The sequence below is a fragment of the Pelophylax lessonae genome (assembly GCF_965119305.1).
Source record: "Pelophylax lessonae genome assembly, chromosome: 13".
In the NCBI taxonomy this organism is placed as follows: domain Eukaryota; kingdom Metazoa; phylum Chordata; class Amphibia; order Anura; family Ranidae; genus Pelophylax; species Pelophylax lessonae.
In genome coordinates, this window is record NC_138780.1 from 170,374,604 (window position 1) to 170,396,009 (window position 21,406).

A 21,406-nucleotide genomic window follows, 5' to 3' on the forward strand; every position below is an offset into this window, starting at 1 on the left:
ACCAAGTCACTCATCCTGCCCTTAGGGTTACCACAGGTCCTGCAATCTATGCTCCAAAGTAAAATTCCCCTATCCATGGGCTAAAACCTCCATCTCCTACCTAGGGGGTTGACCCAACAACCTCGGTATCATCTTTGTTTAAAGCCAACTTTACCCCCTTCCTAAGCAATCTCCCCAAGGATCTAGAACAGATATGTAAACCTTTTCTCTCCTGGTAAGACTGGTTAGCAGCATTTAAAATGCTTCTTCTACCCCAACTGATTTATCTGTTTAAGTCAATTCCCATCCCAATCCCCATGTCATTTACTTCCATACAAACCACTCTTGGCAAAATTTGTTTGGCAGCAAAGAAGGGCTAGATGCCCACGGGCCAACCTCATGAAACAAAGATCAGTGGGAGGCATAGGGTTCCCAATTATTAAGGACTACTATACAGCTTCCCTCCTAGCACAACTTGAAACCTGGTTCACAGCCAATCGCACCTGCTTATGGCATGAAATTGAATCCTTACAAGTCCCTGGCCACCTTCTGAGCAATTGGCTACTAAGCGCACCCAAAGTAAACTCACTACACAGGGATCTCTCCCAAAGCATTAAGGCCACAATAAAGGCTTTCACTGACCTTCTCTTACATGCTCCTAAAGGGGAAAAGCCACGTACCATCCCAGTACTAATTGAAACACTCTCCCTAACTATTCCTAACTTATCTCTGAAAAAGTGGCAGGACAAGGGCCTACTATATGTCTCTGACCTCTACTACAAGAATCTCCTCAACCTTACAATTGGCACTTCCATCAGCAGATTATTACAAATTTACACAAGTGACAAACTGCCTAACCCCCACCTCCGGGTATCCATGCACGCATGAGTCTGGAATTACCTATCAGGAAATTACACCCACTACAAAGGAATCACCCTATTTTACAACCTCACACAGGACAAAACCTCCTTTAAAAAAAGTTTAACCCCCTATGCTAAAGTGGGAAGAAGACATAGGCCAATCGTTTAGTGGAAGTTCCCAAAGAGAGAGAGCCGCTCAGGTGTGTGTAGTCCAGTAATCAGCGGTCGGGTGAATGCCGCCAGGTCCGCAACCCCGGCAACAATGTCCAAATCTTTTAGTGATTCCCAATGGTTAGTTGCCCTAAAACTCAACCTCAATGCATTCCACTCCTCCAACCTCCACAAACTGGTACATAAATTCATACTCCGCTGGTATGGTATCCCGTCTTTGATCCATAAATTTGATAAAACCATCACGTTCCTATGCTGGAGAAACTGTGGGGCTACAGAAACAAAGTATCACATCCTTTGGGAATGCACCAGGGTACCCACCTTTTGGAGGATCATCTTCCAACTAATCTCTGAAGTGACTAAAGTAGATTACGAAACCCTCTCCTGCACTTGCATTGCTAGGCATAGGTCTAGATAATTTTCACCCCCATATAAGATGTATTGCCTCCCATATCCTCCTAGCAGCCAGATAAGCAATTGTTTGTAACTGGAAATCCCCAGATATCCCAGACAGAAGCAAAAGTGATTTCCCTGGTGCACACCCATGATTCCTACGAACGTATATTTGCCTCCGCTGAAGGACACCTGTCCGCGACACAAGCGAATGGGTCTCTGTGGCTTGAATGGTTTCAACAAAACGTTCTCAACACGCCCTAGATATCACCACAATCAAAACTTTCAAAATTTTCCTTTTTCATTCACCTTTGGAAATTCTGCAGTAACCCTATCCACTTTTATTATTTGTCTGTATATAATTTCTCACAAATAATGTTTGGGCAGGGTATATTGTTCTGCACCCCATGACATATTTTGATCCCGGGTAGGGTGGCTGGGGGTGCTGGACAATTCCGTTTACTTTATAGGTAATACATGGATCGGATCCCGCTGTTCACTTAAGTTTGATACTTTTGTTAGGTCACTCGTATCCACTCATTTGATTCTACTTTCTAAAGCATAATGTATGGCAAATACTTCTTATCCTGCTTGTTCATTTTGATAAACCTTAATAAAAAATATTGAACATAAAACACAGATCAACGCACTAGTGTGAATAAAAGGATTATAGAAGGTAAGGGGGACACACATCTACTACCGAGATCTACACTGGATATATGAATGCAATCTTTGAAGAGAGGAAGTTACACATTATACTATTCAGAAAGTACATTTGTATATATACATAAACTTTATATTACATAAAATAAAGGAATTCTTAAACCGTACTAAATTATTATAAATTAAACAATATGATTACATGAATTAACTGAAATAAATTATCAAAATAAAAATGTTTTCACTATAGTGGGTATGTGCACCTCTGAATGAAACTGGCTGGCTATCTCATACACATACCTGAATTACTTTGTAGAAATAGGCATACTGCCGTGCGGTGTTCTTGTACTGGCTATATACATCATGTATGGCTTGTGTAGACTGCAGGTAGCGAACTTCATCCTCCTCAAAATACAGAGGAGTGTCATAGTTGCTGGGGAGGGTCTTTATGTACGGCAGCCAAAAGGAACCGGGATCTGCTCTCTCGCAGAGCAAATGGAAGGCGAGGGTGATGTTCCCCATTGCTTGCAAAATCCTGTCCTGGGAGTACAGGGATCCTAAAGAAAGACGAGCAGATTTACACTTCACATTCAGCTCCCATTTTATTATAAGGAGTACATCACATTGTTACCTTTTTATTAATAATGGTCTTGGGATACTTTCATTTTAGCGGTTTCTTTTACCATTGTGAGATACTGGCTGGCAGGACTGTAGGTGGTGTGTATGCGTCACCTAGCTTTCCCATCTACACATGGTATAGGGCTACAGAGTTTGTGTCCGATATGGAGTGAGCAAACTTTTTGTATTCTCAGATCTTAAGTCCTGGTCTTCGCCCTGGAACCTGGAGGCTTTGTCAAGCTTTGGGCGGGAATATGCCTCCATTTACTGTATAGGTCCACATCTTACCTGGTAGCCAGACATCATTATAAACTGGGTATACCCGTACAGTTTTTTTTTTTTTTCCAAACAAAAACTGACAGATCCTTGCATCAACACGAGCCTTATTGATGCAGGGATCTCTCCTGCTGTTCCCATTGTATTCCCCCATCAGAATACACAGATTAGAGCTCAAAGTCATTGGCTGTGAATGCTGATCAAATGCTGGTTCGAACCAACATGACCGCTCGAAAGAAGTCAGCCATTAGGCGATCTTCTGTTCAACAGACAGTGGTACACACATGGCCGTTGATAAGGCAGTACAGCTAGCCCTCCTGTATGGGGCCCGGGCCCCAGAAGTTCAAAAAGGTAGGCCTGGGCACCTGCCGAGCAGGAACACCGGCTGTACTGCCTTAGCAGCCCTGTGCGTACCACTGTCTGTTCAACAGAAGATGGTTTAACTACTTCAGCCCCGGAAGGTTTTACCCCCCGAATGACCAGGCCATTTTTTACGATACTGCACTGCGTTGCTTTAACTGACAATTGCGCAGTCAGGCGACGCTGTAGCCAAAAAAAAATGTATGTCCTTTTTTTCCTACAAATAGGAGATTTCTTTTGGCGGTACTGGATTACCTCTGCGTTTTTTATTTTTTGCGCTATAAACAAAAAAAGGAGCAACAATTGTGAAAAAAATATGCTATAAAACACATCCAATAAAAAAAAATGTAAATATCTAAATTTCTTCATCAATTTAGGCCAATACCCGGTTAGTCAGGAACTGACCTGAGTTTAGTTAGTGGTTCGGACGAGCAGAAGTTTGTTTTGTGCTATGGGCCTGCTGTACAAACCCCTTCCACACTGATGCTTTGTTGGTTTGCTGCCTTACGGAATAAAAGTACAGGACAAACCTAGTTTGACATTTACTGAGTGTCCCTATTATACACTGCAACACCGGCTGAGCCTGCCTCCCTTATATACCATATATACTCGAGTATAAGCTGACCCGAATATAAGCCGAGGCCCCTAATTTTACCATAAAAAAATGGGAAAAATGATTGGCTCGAGTATAAGCCTAGGGTGGGAAATGCAGCAGCTACTGGACCCAACTGAACCACCACAAGACCCAAAACAGGGGCTGTGGGCATGGTACAGGAAAATGCAGGGCTGCAGGCATGGTACAGGAGAATGCAGGGCTGTGGGCATTGGAATGGTACAGGGGAATGCAGGGATGTGGGCATGTTAATGGTACAGGAGAATGCAGGGCTGCGGGCATAGTACAAGAGAATGCAGGGCTGCGGGCATACTACAGGAGATGCAGTGCTGCGGGCATACTATAGGTGTACCATGCCCGCAGCACTGCATCTCTTGTAGTATGCCTGCAGCCCCGCATAATGGCAGGCAGTGCGGCTGTGGAGGAGTCTCACCTGTTCCTGAGGCGCTTTAGATTTAAAAATGGCGCCGCCCGCCGTTTAGGACAGCTCGTATACGTTCGGCTATTCCCGGGAATAGCTGCACGTGTACGGCCTTTGCCAATCGGCGGCGTATGCACGGTGACATGTTGGCGTCTGGTGGCACCATTTTTAAATCTAAGGCGCTTCAGGAGCACATCAGGCTGGTCAGGGACATTTTTTTTTTTATGACTCGAGTATAAGCCGTGGGGGACATTTTCAGCACAAAAAAAATGTTCTGAAAAACTCGGCTTATACTCGAGTATATACGGTAGGTTTTATTTACTATCCCTAAAGAACCTTTGTTCAGGAAAAAACACAACAAAGGATTCTCAAAACAATGTCTGTCAACGTGACAATCTTGGTTTTTACAGCTGTCACCAGAGCAAGAGATGTGGGGAAATATTTAAATTTGGACCTTTGTTCAGAGACAACTCGTTGGGAATGGATATTCCCTCAATTTAAAAATATTTCATGTTACTTCCTCTTGTATCTTTATGAGAGGAAGTGAAGGGAAAACTCCCCAGTGGGAAAGTAGTTAATGTTGATTGGGAGTGTTTAGTTCCTCTTTAGGCCCAACCAATCTGAGATCCAATCCCAGAGCCTGTACAGGCCACAGAAGCTCTGGGCAAGTGTCAAGGCCCTGTGTGAACCCCTATATGCAATATGAAACCCAGGAGCTCCACAGAGAACTATATATATATTTAGCACTTGTACTTGCATCGCCACAAGATGCCAGAACTTTTGCATTAATAGTAATGTTTAATGCCCGACAGTTTAATTTGTTTATCATTTTAAACATTTGTCAGCAATGCAACAGCAGTAAAGTAACTGGTTTCCACCATTCCTAGTTATGACTATATGCTCTAGAACACGTGTCAAAATCAAGGCCGGAAAGCCGAACCTGGCCCACCAGGCCCTTTCATGTGGCCCTCACACCTCTCTTGCAACTGCTGCACCCCCTAGTCACTGCCCCACCTTGCTTCAGCAATCAGCAGCAGAAAGGAAGACAGAATTCCTCTGCCAGATCCTGCGCTTCTCTGTGCAGCTGCAGAAAGGCTGGTCTCTGCCAACCCCATCTCAGCAGTTGACAACAGAGGATGACAGAACTCCACCTTATAGATCCTGCACCTCTCTATGCATCTGCAGCACCCCCTCCTCTCCGCCTCCCCTGGTCACAGCATTCAGCAGACTCCAGCCCCCCTCTGGTCATCCTCCAGACCCTACACTTTCTGCTTCCCATCTCTATCCCCAGCAGCAGCACCTAGTAAGGGGGGTGCACTGTGATTTAAGAGAGGGTGGGGGACTGCTGACTTCTGATTGGGGGGGGGGGGGCTCTTGACATCTGATATAAGGGGTGGGGGTGGGGATGCTCTGGACATCTAGTCTTACAAATAAAACCAGCCCTTTGAGGTTGACCATAATGCTGATGCAGCACGCGGTGAAATGGAGTTCAACACCCCCACTCTAGAAGAATGATGCGAAGGCCAAACATCAATCCTGTGCCTGGCCTTCCCTTGCTGATTAGGTCCTTACCCAGCACTGAATTCTTAGCAGATTCCACAGTCATTAATAACTTCCTTGGTACCCAGAGGAATAGCTCTTCAGCCTGAATGGGAAGAAAAAGATTTTGATCAGTAAATGGACCAGTTTTAATTAATCAGCCTCAATATATTTTATGAAAACCTGTCACTAATCCTGAACCAAGAAGCAAGCATTCAGTACGAAAGGTTTCACACCACTCGGTGCCAATCTGCTTGTGAACTTGTGAAAGCCCCTTTGGGAAAGTTGGCATTAAACAGAAATCCCCATCATACTCCAAAACAAGACTTGGATCATTTAATTTATTTAGTGGATATTTCCATAAAGGTTTTTAGAACTACATTTGACTTTTGTCTCCATAGAAGCAAAAAAATCTTTCAAAATGTGATCGTAATAAATGCCCTCAGGTTCTGGTACAAGATTGTTGACTGATGGAGTTGGGACTGTGATAGTATGGTGGGCAGTCTGACGCCAACTGACACCTTGTGGGAACCAGTAACACTAATACAGTGATAAAAATATACACCGTCGCTATACTATTGACACTGGCTGGGAAGGGCTTAAACATCTAGGACAATCAAAGGGTTAAATGTGTGCCAAACAATGCTTGGTGCATTCACTGTGAGGTGCTTTCACTAAGGGATGTGCTGGTTTTTATTCCCTGCTTAGCAGGGGAAAAAAACAGCACATACCCGCTGACACCACAGAGCTTTGTATTGTTTACATTGACATGATCTGTCCTGTCTTGTTCCTCGCCGTTCAGAGGGAGCCGGCGGTTAATCATTGGCCGGAACCCGCTGATCGGCATTTGCTGTGACTAATTATGCCCCCTACTCAGCAGTGCTGGATCATATGGCGGTTTGGGCCGCTCGGGATGGTCACATGGGGTGTGTATCTTCTGTACATAAGCGGTGGCGTCAGCGCGCCGCCCGTACCTTGAAAACGTCACATTTGACGAAACGTGCGTCAGTCGCGGCGTGCTGACGTCACCTGCTTGTGTGGACGCTATTGGATAGGACGGGCGGAGGAGCCGACCGGCCGGCGGCTTGCCTTATCCTCGCTTTATTATATCTACATTTCTGTAAGTTACTGTCTATTTGTTTTCCAATAAAGTGTTGTGGTAATGCACTATGTAGTGCCTTTGTTTTCCATTCACACTATATTGGGGATATGATCGAGCCAGTTCAGGAGTAATCTTTCCAGTGACACCTGCTCTAAGGATCGGCTTTTGGAGAGTGTGGCTGTTAACCCATTGCAGTCTGGTAAGCGGTAGTGGTGTTGGGAGAGGTCCTCTGTGTGTTACATTCTTCCCTTTTTTTCACTTAAAGCTTAATCCATCTGGTAAGCATTTAGGTCATAGGGGTGTTGGTGCTCTGTCTGGGGATTTGACTCTGGTGATGGTGTGCACCTCTCAGGGTGACCTTTAAGCATTAACAGTATTATGCTATGGAGTCTACTTTTTCCCTTATATGACTACCATTGACTGATGTGAGGCGAACCTGAGCACATTCATCTGAGGCTGGTCGACTCTATTCCATCTGTGTTTGTGGGTGAACCCTATCCTGTTTTGGAGTGATCCTTTTAGAGTTATTGGCTCCGAGGACCGCATGACGGATTGTTTGGCCTGAACCTACTGGAATCCGGTAAGAGGCAGTGGTGTCGGGAGAGGTCTTTGTGTGTCACTTCTATTCCATATATATCACTTACAATTTGCCATCTAGTAAGCATTTGGGACCTAAGGGTGCTGGTGCTTTCAACTATCTGCCTTCTGGTGACGGTGTGCACTTCGCAGGGCGATTCATGAATATCTAACAGTATTATGCTATGGAATTTCAATTTTTCTCCCATATATGATTACCACCTGTTGATGTGAGGATTATCCAAGCATATCGATTGGAGGCTGGTTGAATCTACTTCATTTGAGTTTTTGGGCGAACTCTATTCCGCTTTCTGGTAAGGAGATATGAACATTGGTTTATTCATCTGACACTGGAATTTGGACTGTGTCTACCATTTGGATACAGATTTGTTATCATTGTGGACTATTTATCAATTATTGTGCTTTATCTGATGATCATTTGTCGATTCAGTACATATTAGCGCAACATAGCCCTTTACATATTTACCTTTGCTTGTCACAATATAAGTTGCGGCTGTTTTCTATTAGTTAGCGCAGTTATATTCTTCCTTTTTCCTTTGTACTAGGTATGTGATCCTGCACAGCAGAGCCGCACTGCCGCTGTACTCATACGTGAAGTGGTCGGAAAGCAGTTATACTTGCCTGAGCCCCATCTCGATCCAGCGATGTGCATGAGAGCAGTGGCTCTCCCAGGTCTCTCTCTCTCCTCATTGGCTCAGTAGACATTGGCTCCTGCTGCTGTCAATCATAGCCAGCGAACAAATGAGGAGAGAGTGGGGGGCAGGGCACGAGCCACACTTTGTTTATGAATGGACACACAGAGTGTGGCTCAGGAGCAAGTCTGCTCAAGTGCCCCCATAGCAAGAGAATTTATATTAGGGGCACTCTGCAGGGGACAGGAGCAAGGACTGCTGGTAGGGGACTTAAAAAGAAGAGGATCAGGGCTGCGCTGTGCATAGAGCAGGTAAGTAGAGCTTTTTTTTTTTTTTTTATTATTTTATTTTTAATCACTGAAATGCCCATGGTTTAGGAACAGGATATCAAACAAGTTCATATTAGATGCGATTGTCAGGTGTCCACAGACTTTTGCCATATAGCATATCTGCTGGTATCTTCTGGCTTTTTCTGGGTAACATGCTAAATACTGGAAACTAATTTCCTGCAAACACATTTTTGTATTGAAACCAATGAAAAAAAAAAAAAGATGTGTTCTTAGAACATCACTTACATAAAACTACCAACCTCTGTTCAGTTAATTGAAACCTGTGCTTCATAACACTGGTAGAAATTCATCCTGTGATTCGGTTTGCTGATAATATTACAGATGCTGAAGCTTGGCATTCTATTACCGAGTAACCCATTAATTTACACAAGCTACCTGCTGACTCCATTTACTAAAGACAGGACTCAATCTAGATTTTTTTTTAGCACCGAATACAAATCATGTCAAAGTGATCTGGAGGCCCAGCAGGAACACCATGTGCATGCAAATAAAAAACAACAAGTTCCAACAAATCATAAGCTTACTGGAAATGCTTTGGTAATATACAAAGTCTAATAAAATATTAAACAGCAATGATGAGCCGTAAGGATATAGCTATATTCATTAAACACTGCAACCCAAAAGTCTGCAGTGGGGCCTAGTACACACGGAAAAGCGTATTGTACATGGCTCTCTAGGGTCTATAAATTACATTGTGGTAAAAATGGGCAGCTGAGTCGCAGTTTTACCACCCCCTTGCTAGCCAACCAAACTGTAAATTAACAGCCAGATGGGGCTGATCACATACCGCGGCCACGCCATTTTTAACATGGAGTGCAGAATTTTGAAAAACTTGCCCTTTGAGTTCAATGGGGCTGTGCCGCAACTATGGGCAATGCACGTGATGACAGTGCAGCATTAAAGGGTAAATCAGGCGGTGAGGAAGCGATCTGAAAAGCACTGTGACTGGAAGGTGAGAGTCTGAGATCAGTACAGCGGGGATTTCTGCAGATCCTGACTTGAAGAACGGGTGCATGGCTCCTGTGGTTTGCAGAACACAGGAAGAACTTGGCCTTGTAACAGAGTGGCAGGAGATCTCCTAGGGACAGGCAATGCTTTTTTCACCAGAATCTAGCTTCCCTGCTGTACTTCAGCTCATCAGGCTCTCTCCTTCCAGTTCCTGCAGGTCTCCCCACAGACATCTGTCAGCATGCCTCTCTGAGCCTATTAGCTTCCTCAATGAGTGAGGCTGAAAGGCTCAAGGAGGCATCCTGACAGTGGAAGCCTTCAGGGCTGGATGGGGACAGCCAAAGGGTGGGATGTGACCCTGGGGCTGCAGTTTGCCCAGGTCTGATGTACACTGTAGATTAAAACACTGTTCTTTTCTACAGCTTGACAAACCAAATTAGGCTTCGCAATTTTGAATCCCGTGGACCACTACCATGAATTTCACTTGCCTTATACACACAATGCTCTGGCTCTTTGCCCCCCTCCCCCTGTATCACACTGCTGCCTTATACACACAATTCTCCAGCTCTCTGCCACCTCCCGGATCACACTGCTGCCTTATACACACAATGCTCCAGCTCTCTGCCACCCCCCGGATCACACCGCTGCCTTATACACACACAATGCTCCAGCGCTCTGCCACCCAACGGATCACACTGCTGCCTTATACACACACACACACACACACACACACACACACACACACACACACACAATGATCCAGCGCTCTGCCACCCCCCCCCCATCATACTGCTGCCTTATACACACACAATGATCCACACAATGATCCAGCGCTCTGCCACCCAACGGATCACACTGCTGCCTTATACACACACACACAATGCTCCAGCGCTCTGCCACCCAACGGATCACACTGCTGCCTTATACACACACACAATGATCCAGCGCTCTGCCACCCCCCCCAGATCACCTTGCTGTCATGTACACACAAGGCTCCAGCTCTCTGTCAACCCCCCCAGGATCACACTGCTGCCTTTTACACACATAGCTCGGGCTCTCTGCCATCCCCCGGATCACACTGCTGCCTTTTACAAACAATACTCCGGCTCTCTGCCACCCCCCCCCCCAGATTACACTGCTGACTTATACACACACAAAGCTCAGGCTCTCTGTATCACACTGCTGCCTTACACAGACTCATCATTGGCTCTCACCTCCTTATTCAGATATGGATCCCTCCCAGTCTGTGATCAGTGCAGCCATTGGAAGTCCCCTTCCGCTCTCTGCACTACTCCCAGTGCCTCCCTCCGAGGTCACAGGAGCCAGAACTACAGAGGAGGCATCGGGTGCCAATGCGCGCTGACAGTATTGACTTGCAGCGAAACCCATGGGGACCACCAAAAGTTTCTTGTGACCCACCAGTGGTATAAAATAACCAATCAGCAATTTTTTTTCCTCTTCTAATGTGCAGCAAAAACTACAACTTAAATCTGGATTTTGGGTCACACTGACCAGTTTTTTGGCTACGCAATGAGCTATACTGACAGTATGCACTGGCTATTATAAATCCATCTATGGGCTTGTGTCAACAGGCAAATGTGTTCAGGTGCATTACGCTTGCATTTGAGATCAGTTCATTCAAAATTAATACACAGGTAAAATGTGACCTGCAGTTGACCTGTGTCCAGGTCATGTATTTATATTATTCCAAAACACACCTTTATCTCTCTTGTAGCCTTCAGCCCAAAGCCTTCATTAGGAAACTCTACAAGTTCAAAACCTTCAGTTGATGCCTCGTTTGTTCTTGCCCACTCAATAAGTTCAGCGAAATAATCTTCTCTGTTCCCGTCAAACACTACGGACAAGCCTACTACAAAATGTCAAAAGAAATTTTTCAAGGAAAAAGAAAAAAAACAAAAAACAAAAAGGCATTACTAGCAGGTAAGTTAAACCTGTATTAACCACTTAAGGACCAAGCCTATTTCTGATACGTTGTTTACAAGTTAAAATGACTATTTTTTTCCTAGAAAATTACTTAGAATCCCCAAACATTATATTTATTTTTTTAGCAAAGACTCTGGAGAAATACTTTATGCCACACCGAATTTGCGCTGCGGTCTTTCAAATACAATTAAAAAAAAAAATACACTTCACTGAATTTTAAAAAGAAAACTAAAAACAGTAAAGTTAGCTAGATTTATTTTGTATATTGTGAAAGATGATGTCACGCTAAGTAAATAGATACCCAACATGTTATGGTTTAAAATTGCGCACACTCGTGGAATGGTGGCAAACTACGGTACTTAAAAATCTCCATAGGCGACGCTTTAAAAATGTTGAACGGTTAGCAGTTCACAGAGAATGTCTTTTGCTAGAATTACTGCTCTCGCTCCGACGATACCTCACATGTGTGATTTATACACCGTATACATTTGCAGGCGTGACTTACATATGCGTTTTCTTTGGTGCGCGAGCACACAGGGACAGGGGAGCTTTAAAAGAAATGTTTTTTCCTATTTTTTTTTTTTTTTTTTAAGGAACAGTAAAAAAATAAATAAATCGAATCACTTTAATTGCTGTCACAAGGAATGTAAACATCCCTTGTGACAGTAATAGGCAGTGACAGGTGACAGTAATAGGCAGTGACGGGTACTCTTTATGGAGGGATCAGGGGTCTAAAAGACACCAAATCCCTCCTTTGCACTTAAAAGTATTCAAAAACGCTAAAATCTGCGTTTTTAAATATGGTCATTTTTTTTTTTCTTTTTTCGAATCGGCGCCATTGCCAGCCTCAGTGAACCGGAAGATATGTCGCTTCCAGGTTACTTCATCGGAGAACCGATCGAAGCCGAATCTGTTCGGTGGGATGGGAGACCCGGGCAGAGCAGTGGAAGGCCGTTTGGGGGGGGGGGGGGGGAGGTCCCTTCCCACTCCTTGCAATAATGGCCGAGCGGTCATCGTCAGAAAGCCGATCTCCAGCTCTAAAAACAGTACCGGGGTGATGTCTCTAGCTGCTAGCATTACCCCAGTACAACCACTTCTTCAAGCCGATGTAAAGGTACGTCGGTTTGTGGGAAGTGGTTAAAAAAAAAAAAAAAAAAAAAGGAACCTGACACATTGCTCATTTAGTACAAAATGACAGGTTTCCTCACAACCACCTTCTTTGCTACCCCCATCACACTCGCTCATTTCATCTTAGTTTTCAGAAATACCCAGTGCCTCCATGTATGGGGATACATCTGGTCTTCTCCCTCTACTCCCATGATGCAGTGCTTAGGCCTGAGCGGCCAATTGCTAGGCCCAAACACCCACGGGGACAGAAAGAAAAACGTTAACCCCATGCAAGCTCTAACACAAAACTTACACAGGGATTAGACTCGGGGCTCCAGCAGGCAAACAATATGGCAAAGGAAGCAAGAATGATTGGGCACAGTGGTGGGTTCTAAAGAGAACTTGTCACTTTGCTCTCAAAAAACAAAGTGATGGATTTACTTCAGAGCCCAACTCTGAGCAAATAAAACATTTCCCTTTGCAGTGGGGCTGTGTCCATACTGCAAGAGTTAATAGCTCCTTTTGTCTAGGGGAGAAGAGAAACTGTTTTACTTCCCTGATCCTCAGCTCCCCCAAGTTCCACTGGTGGACTGTCCCTTGGCATCCTCACATCCAGTGCAGGACTATAGACCCGGTTGAATGTGGGTGTGCACATGCTGCAGGGACCCGTCTAGCTGCAGGGATGAGCAGAGGATGGGCTAAGTAAATCTCCTTTAAATTGTTTCTCTAGATCTAAACAAGCAATTTATCCTTGCAGTGTGGCCACAGCCCCACAGCAAGGGGTAATTATTTATTTGCCTGGAGTTGGGCTTTAAGCTACAGTAAACACTGAAGGAAGGGTGGCATAATGTGTTTTTTATTCAGACCCCTGAAAGTCACACCAGGATTCTCCAAAGTCCCTGTGCAAAAAATTTCAAAAACGGACATAGGTATTATCATCCTAATTTACAGTTTTCAAGCCTAGCGATAGGTCATTCCAGCACCTATGTAGATAGATGATCCGAACACCGGTAGTTGCTCTTAAAAAAATCTTCATCTTTATTCAGGAACCAAAAGAACACAACTGCTGATAAGATCAGTTGACGCATTTCAGCCTATAAGGCCTTAGTCATAATGAAACGCATCAACTCATAATGACTAAGGCCATATAGGCTGAAACGTGTCAACTGATCTTATCAGCAGTTGTGTTCTGTGGTTCCTGAATAAAGATGAAGATTTTTTTAAGAGCAACTACCAGTGTGCGGATCATCTTTCTACATATGTGCTCAGTTAAACGGCTGTGGATCGGGCACCTGGGAGCTTGTTTATTGGTGAGCTGTATGGGTAGTAGCACTGCTCCTTCTATTTTGTTCTGTTCTGCATTCCAGAATGGAAGTTAGGGAAAGGGGCATGCCTACTGTCCCCAAACTTTGAAGTGTGGACATATCAGGAGACACTCTAATACCTATTAATCAGGTGTTACAGAAGTAGCCTGAAGGTTGTAGTTTGGCCCCTTGGACATCCACAAGGCCCCAACCTTCTGGATGATCCTGATCTGGCCAGCACATGTGACATCTCAAATCTTCTTAAGCATAGTGCAACATTTTCTCAGACCTTTTGCTTTACTTTGTCTGTCCGCACACCACTATTCTACGGGTCTTCTGTCCTTTCAAGCTGTGCAGTGTTTTACAAACAAAATGGGCAATTTGGCATAAAGCGTCATCTCATATTGGTGTAAATTAAACAAATTTAAAATAAGAATTCCTTGTACAGTATAAGAAAAAAGCCTTCACTGACCTTTCTGCTTTTTACGGATTCTTTCGACAAGGCTGCGGATCTGCACGTATTCTTCCCACTCTCTTCCCGGAGCAGAACTGGGATTACTGCACTCTGCAGAGAAAAAAAACAAATTCAATAGGAGACAGCAATTCTAATGTCAGCTCTCTCATTCACTTAAGCCTCATCAACCAGTAAGATGGAAGTTCAGTAAAGTGCATATACACCCAAAACATTTTATTTTCAGTTTTGGATAAAGTGGTGAAAAGTTGGAACACCTGTTAGGGCAGGCCTCGACAAAACCCGTGCGCCAGGTCGCATTTGCGACTAGAATTAGCGACCTGGCGCCTGGGGTGCCCTGCAGAAGGTGTCCTGTCATTTTTGCACGGACTTCCGCGCACGGAGTGCACGGACTTCCGGGCCGTCCGAAAATTGAGGCCCCGGCTTTTCGGCCTACTTGAGATGAGAGGCTTCCAATGGGGAACTGGCACCCTCTTGTGGTGGCCGGGAGTAATGACTGTTGTAATTTTGTTTGTTCACAATGCATTACCATCTCCCTGTCCAGTTAGTTACCTTTGACAGGGAGTGTGGTTATTTATTATTAATTTAATTTATTTTTTAAATGTAAAAACTAAATAATATTTTTTTCTTTTTTAATTATTAAAAAATATATATATTTTTTTCCAATTATTATTATTAAAAAAAAAAAATGTTATATATATTATATATAAAATCTTTTTTTTTTCTCCTCATCGCCATGCCACAGTCGAAGGCCCATTTCACACGGGCTGTCTGATCAGGTCCGCCTGTCAGTTTTTCAGGCAGACCTGATCGGACCCTTCATTCTCCTCTATGGAGCAGTAATCTGCCGCCATCTGATCCTGTCCGCCAAAGGGTTCCATTTTCTATCCATCCCGTGGATCGGATCAGATGGCATGGGATGGAAAGAGACAGACAGTCTGTTTTCATCCAATTGCGCTATAGAGGAGAGTGGGGTTCTAGTCGTATTTATGTGTAAATTTAGTATCCGTTTTATTAAATAAAGCTTGGTTGTTAGTTTAAAAAAAAAAAAAAAAAACTGGCTCCTAACTTTTTTAGCTGGCTCCTAGATTTCAGGAAAATTTGTCAAGCCCTGTGTTAGGGATATTTCCCTCTCACTTTCTGTTCTGTAGTCACCTTTTACCAGACAGGAAGTGAGAGAAAGTCTGCAACAGAGAAACAAATGACAAAAAAGCTGACAAAGCATTTCACTACTTAACCTTCTTGTCTTGGGGACAACCAGACAGGAAGTGAAGGAATTTATCCAGTGCAGTAACTGATGGCATTAAAACTAACAGGAATTTAAATCATCCTTCCCTATTCAACAATAAAGGTTAGCTATATATTTTAAGCAGACCTACACTTCAAATGTTTAAAGTGATTCTAAAAAAACAAAAACAAAAAAAAAACAAACAGGTTATACTCACCTGTTCTGTGCAATGGTTTTAAACAGAGCAGCCCCGGAACTCTGCCGGAACCAGGTTGGATAAAAATCAATGATTTTTTTTTTTTTTTTGGATTAAAAAAAAAAAAAAAAAAAAAAATCTGATTTTTTGATTTTTATCAAATTAATTTTATTAAAATGCTTTTGGAGTAAAAATCTATCTAAAGATAGTTTTCTATTTAAGATACATTAATAATTTAGCATGAAACAGCGCTTAGTTATGTAGCATGAGGCTGAATATTCTGCAATATTTACACTTTTGGTAAACTCATTCAATGAATCCAATCTCTGCAAGCTAAGATAACATGCACTGCATTGATGCATTCACAATTTTACAGTAACCATGAGATAAAACATAGTTCAGGAATATTCCTTTATCCCATTGTTTTGCAAATCTAGGTACACTACAAACTATGATTGAAACGGTTCCGATATCGCTGTTTTACTAACCTGACTGCTTATTATTCTAAATAGGAAACCTTCATTTTGTTTGCAATTAATAGGATTTTTGACTTACCATAAAATTCAGTTCTCTGATGTTCATTGACAGACACGGATCCTGATCTTAACCTTTGGGTTATATACTGCCCCCTACAGGAGTAGGACACTAGGCAGGAAAAAGCTTGACTACACCTATGGGGCAGTCCCAGGGGGTATACTCCCTCTCTCAGCTATAGGCACTCAGTTTTGTTACAAGCAGTGGTAAGTTAAAAATCACATTTTCTCTTACGTTCATTGGTGGACACAGCTCCTGATTCTTCTTAACCATTGGGACGCCCCAAATCAGTGTTAAACATTAGGGGTGGGAAAACGTTAGAAAAAAATTCCCAAGGCTATCCATAGTCAACCAGGTAACAGAGCTCAACCATAAACAACTGAAGCTCACCTGAAAAGCAATACACCCTCAAAGAGGACCAGGTCTTCTAAACAGCAGCCAGCAAAACCTTGCTGCCAAAAGAAGCATCCGCAGATGCCAACAAAACCACTTTACAAAAAACTTTGTAAAAGTGTGCACCGATGACCAGGTGGCCGCCTTGCAAAACCTGCGTCACTGACACTTAAAGGCGGAAAGCCCAGAGAACGCTAAGCACCCTATTATAGTGCACCTAAACAAGGAAAGGAGAAACTTGACCCCTGATGCAACAGGTCTGAACCCCGTCTGCCTGATCCATCTAAAAATGGTCCTAGAGGAAGCGGATAACCCTTTGTTACGTCCGTCCGTCAGCGCACATAGAGAGTCTGACTTCCTAAAAGACTCCTTAGCTGCCAGGAACACCCTAATTGCCCAGACCACATCAAAGACATGCAAGGCAATTTCCTTCAGATGTTTAGGCCTGGGACACAGGGAAGGCAACACAATGTCTTCATTCAAATGACAGTCAGAGACCACCTTAGGAAGGAGTGACGAAAAGAGGCAAAGCACCACCTTATCCTTGTGAAGCACCATAAGGTGAACGACAGGATAACGTCGTCAGTTCCGGCACCCTGCATGCAGAGGTGATAGCCACCAAAGAAGGCCACCTACCGGGGGAACGTAAGCAGGGAAACCTCCTGAATAAGAGAAGCTTCAGTAGAGCTGAAAGTGCCACATTAAGATTACAGGGCGGCAACAGAGCCCGCACTGAAGGAAACAAAATGTCGGACACCCTGGAGAAAAGGTATGCACCAGGGAGTGTGTGGCCAAAGGTCGTTGGAAAAAGACCTCCAACGCCGATATCTGGACCTTGACGGTACTCAAGGCCAATTTTTGTTCAACCCCCTGTTGAAGGAAGGTTAAGATCCGATTTACCGAGGAGCGAAGATGAACCCCAAGAGACTCACACCATGCAATGTACGTCTTCCACGTACGATGGTAGATCTTCCTAGAGACAGATTTCCAAGACTTTAACAGCGTAGGAAACAAACCTCCACCCTTCAGCCAGCGACTGTAAAGCAGGATAAAAGATTGGTCCTTGGGACAGCAGATCCTCACTGAGAGGAAGTCCCCAAGGAGCTTCGGCGACCAGCCGTACCAGATCAGCATACCAAGACCGGCGAGACCAGTCTAGAGCCACTAGAATGACCAGAATCCCTTCTGCCTGAATCCTGCACAGGAGTCATGGCAGAAGTTTAAGGGGGCTGGAACAATCAGACAGCCCACTTTAGAATGCCGAATACATACCGAGCCACCAGGACACTTCTTGTGCCCCCTTGATGATTGACATAGACCAGGGCCGTGGCATTGTCCAAATTAATTCTTACCAGACACCCCTGAAGACTATTGTCCAATGAGCCAGACAAAGTCTGATCGCTCGGGGTTCCAGTACACTAAATCGGCAATCTGGGCTCTGCCAGAGTCCAGACCCCCTAAACACGTCTGTGCTGAGGGCGCCTCCCCACCAAGACAGGCTGGCTTCCGCGGAGACAACCGTCTAGTACACCATGTGAATGGACTCCATGCGGAACTTCTGTACTTGCACAAAGCAGCTTAGCGTCTTGAAGTCCAGAATTGGACGTACCTTGGCTTCCTTCCTAGGGACTATAAAGAGGTTTGAGTGAAAAACCCTTGAAAATGTTCCGAAGTCGGAACCATCACCCCTTGAAATAAGTCTTGCATTGCCCCAAAGTAAATGATCTGGGGACAAGTGTAGGTTGGAAGGGGGAAAAAAAAAAAAAAAAAACTTTTCCAGAGGACAAGACTGAATTCGATCTTGTCGCCTGACCGAATAACTTCATGGACCCACTTGACCTGTACCAGGGAGGTCCATGGATCCCGAAACCAGCGAAGATGTCCCCCCCACCCCAGATACGAGTGAGAGAGCAGAGGAAGGCTTGTGCGCAAGTCTGGAAGAGCCCGCTCGTGGCTTGCCAGATCAGGTCCTCTTGGAACCTCTGGTGGAGACCCTGACTTTTGATCCCTAATCTTGAGATCCTGAGAGACAAAGAGACCATTTAGGAGCCAAGGAGAATGGCCCACATCTATGATGGGGCTTCTTGCCCTTGGTAGCCTGCGGAAGAAGAGTACTCTTCCCCACCGTGAGACCCTTAACAATGTCTTCCAAAGAAGCTCCAAACAGGCGACCCCCTACAAGAGGGAGATCAGATAAGGCCGTCTTAGAAGTCTAGTCCGCAGACCAGCATTTCAGCCAGACATTACGCCGAAGGACCACTGCTGATACAGACAGCCTAGACATCAAAGGGGCCGCTGTAGCTCCTTGGCCAGCTCCACAAAGACAGGGGGAAACTATTCTCCCTCCAGGTCCCTGTGTAAAAACGTAGCCCACTTGGTCAGAGTTCGCAACACCAGGTCAATAGTAATTATCAGCCTAATTACCAAACCAGCCACAGCCCACATATGGCGGGCCAGAGCATCCGCCCTCTTATTAGCTGGACCTGCAAAGGTCGGGGACTCCTCAACCAGGATGAAGGTAACTCAATTTGACCTGGAAACTGGCGAGTCCACTACAGGTGGGACCATCCACCTTTTACGCAGTAAATCCTCATAAGGATAACCCAAGCAAAAAACGCCTAGCAACCACTGCGTTCTGGACGACCCCACTGTTTGTGGCACTGTTGTCAAGATAAGCGGAAAGAGGAACACCCTAGTCGCTTTGGAGGGACTGTGGGTGCCAAAAGGAACCGGTGCCTCCGATGCGGCATTGGCCGCAACCTCTATTTTTAAAAAGTTTCACGCACTGACACAATCAGTGCATCCACCAGCGCCTATTTAAGCATGGCTAGCGGAGTAGAGGAATCATCCTCAATATCGGAGCACTAAGGGTGCGTGGACGCAGACCAAGTAGTGTCGCTACATAATCAGGGGAGGCTGCCGACTGTGATCCTGCAAAGAGGACGCTGGCCAAGGGTCCACAAATGGATCACCTATTGGACCCTGCAAAAAAAAAAGGGGTGGGGGTTGCCCTCCAAGCACTCCATAGAGGACATAATTTGGGGGGCTGCCCGCCGTGACACGGACGCGCAGGCAAGGTACCCTCGCTAAAACAAGGCAGGGTCCCCACACAATAATGGCGGCAAGACTGTCATTAAAAATGAAGTGCCCCCACAGTGCCACCCGATCCATATGGCCCAGCAGGCCAAAGCCGCAGCCTAAATTTTTGTGGGGGCCCAGTTGCAACTGCACAGATCCTCAGCCCGGCAGATGCTCAAAGGAAGAGTGGGGGCTTCAGCTACACACAATGGGGTCGCCCCCCCAACGGCGGCGCCCGACTCGGCCGCATGGCTTAGTAGGCCGCAAGTCGCGGCCTAAATTTTTGAGGGCGCCCTTCCACCAGGACACGAGCCTCAGTGGAGCCGACCACTCAGGGGCAGCGGAGGAGAAGGAGGATGCCCAGACAGGGGGCAGTGGCTTCAGCCTTCCTTACAGTGGCAGCCTCACATGGGTTTCGACGAGTAGGCCGCAAAACTGCGGCCTCAATTTTTGTCCGGATCCGGCCGCGTGAGGTGCGTACCCGCGGATGGTAAAAACATCCGCTCCCCCAGCCCAATGCCCCCGCAGGGAGCCCAGAGGACATCCCTGCCCTAGTCACCAACCCCCAGGATGGCAGTGAACTCTGCTGAACCCCCCCTTGCGCACCAGGAAAACCCAGTCAGCAGCAACTCCAACCAGCCCCCCTTAAGAGCACGTGACAAAGCCTGCTCATCACCTCACCCGGGGTGGGGGGGGGGAGAAGGGAGGGGAACCCAGGAGTCCGACCATCCCAGGGAGGGGCCCACGTCTACTCCAAAACCCTCCAGGGGTAGTGAGGGGACAGCTGCTTACCAGACAAGGAACAGGGTGGGCACCGCTCCATCGTAATGTGGGTGCTGTCGGTCAGAAGGAAACTCTGCAACTCAAGCCGAAGCCAGTTCGTATGCTTCCACGCAAGACGTTTAACTTGCAGGCCAGGCCCCATCCAGTGGGGCTATGTCGCGGCCGACCTAGCGCGGAGCTGCATTCTGCACGCGCTCGCTGGCTGGACTGGGGGGACCCTATGGATCTATATTATCCAGTTTGTCACCCAGTCTGGCACTTGATTATAGTTCTCACAGGAACAAAATAATAAAAGAAGGAATAAAATTCCATTTAAAATTAAAAAATTGCCAGGACCAGAGATCCCAGCAATAAACTAGGTCCTTACTCCTGACTAGGCCGAAAAAAACTGGGTGCCTATAGCTGGGAGTGGGTGTATACCCCCTGGGACTGCCCATAGGTGTAGTCAAGCTTTTTCCTGCCTAGTGTCCTACTCCTGTAGGGGGGGGGGGGGGGGGGGAGTATAACCCAATGGTTAAGAAGAATCAGGAGCTGTGTCCTTCCATGAACGAAAGAGAAATTAAAGATTCTAACTACCAGGAAGAATAAGTCCTTATATTTAAAAAGCACCTGTCATTTCAGATCCATCATGGCAGCGCATGTTAGCAGGAATTCACTCACCTGCTGCTGCCATGTCCATCCCCTTGTTGTGTCACTGCTGCATCACCAGCTGCCCCGCTAAAGTGAATGGGACGGTCGGAGAGTCAACAGCAGGTCAGAGGGGGAGCCACTGCGGGACAGAGATGACAGTTGCTCTTTAACCCCTTCCCACCCAAGGACGTAGCCATACACAGAATGCATTAAGAATG

General features: G+C 45.5%; 1 protein-coding gene across 1 annotated transcript in view; it reads right to left on the reverse strand.

Annotated features, from left to right (window-relative positions):
- SETD3 (SET domain containing 3, actin N3(tau)-histidine methyltransferase) overlaps positions 1-21,406 on the reverse strand; it is a 108,232-nt gene that overhangs the window by 84,475 nt on the left and 2,351 nt on the right. The window contains exons 2-5 of the mRNA XM_082275230.1: positions 14,347-14,439; positions 11,238-11,389; positions 5,924-5,996; positions 2,364-2,620 (exon numbers count right to left, since the gene is read on the reverse strand). Of these exons, the coding sequence (XP_082131356.1) occupies positions 2,364-2,620; positions 5,924-5,996; positions 11,238-11,389; positions 14,347-14,439 (575 nt within the window). The remainder of the gene's footprint in view (positions 1-2,363; positions 2,621-5,923; positions 5,997-11,237; positions 11,390-14,346; positions 14,440-21,406) is intronic.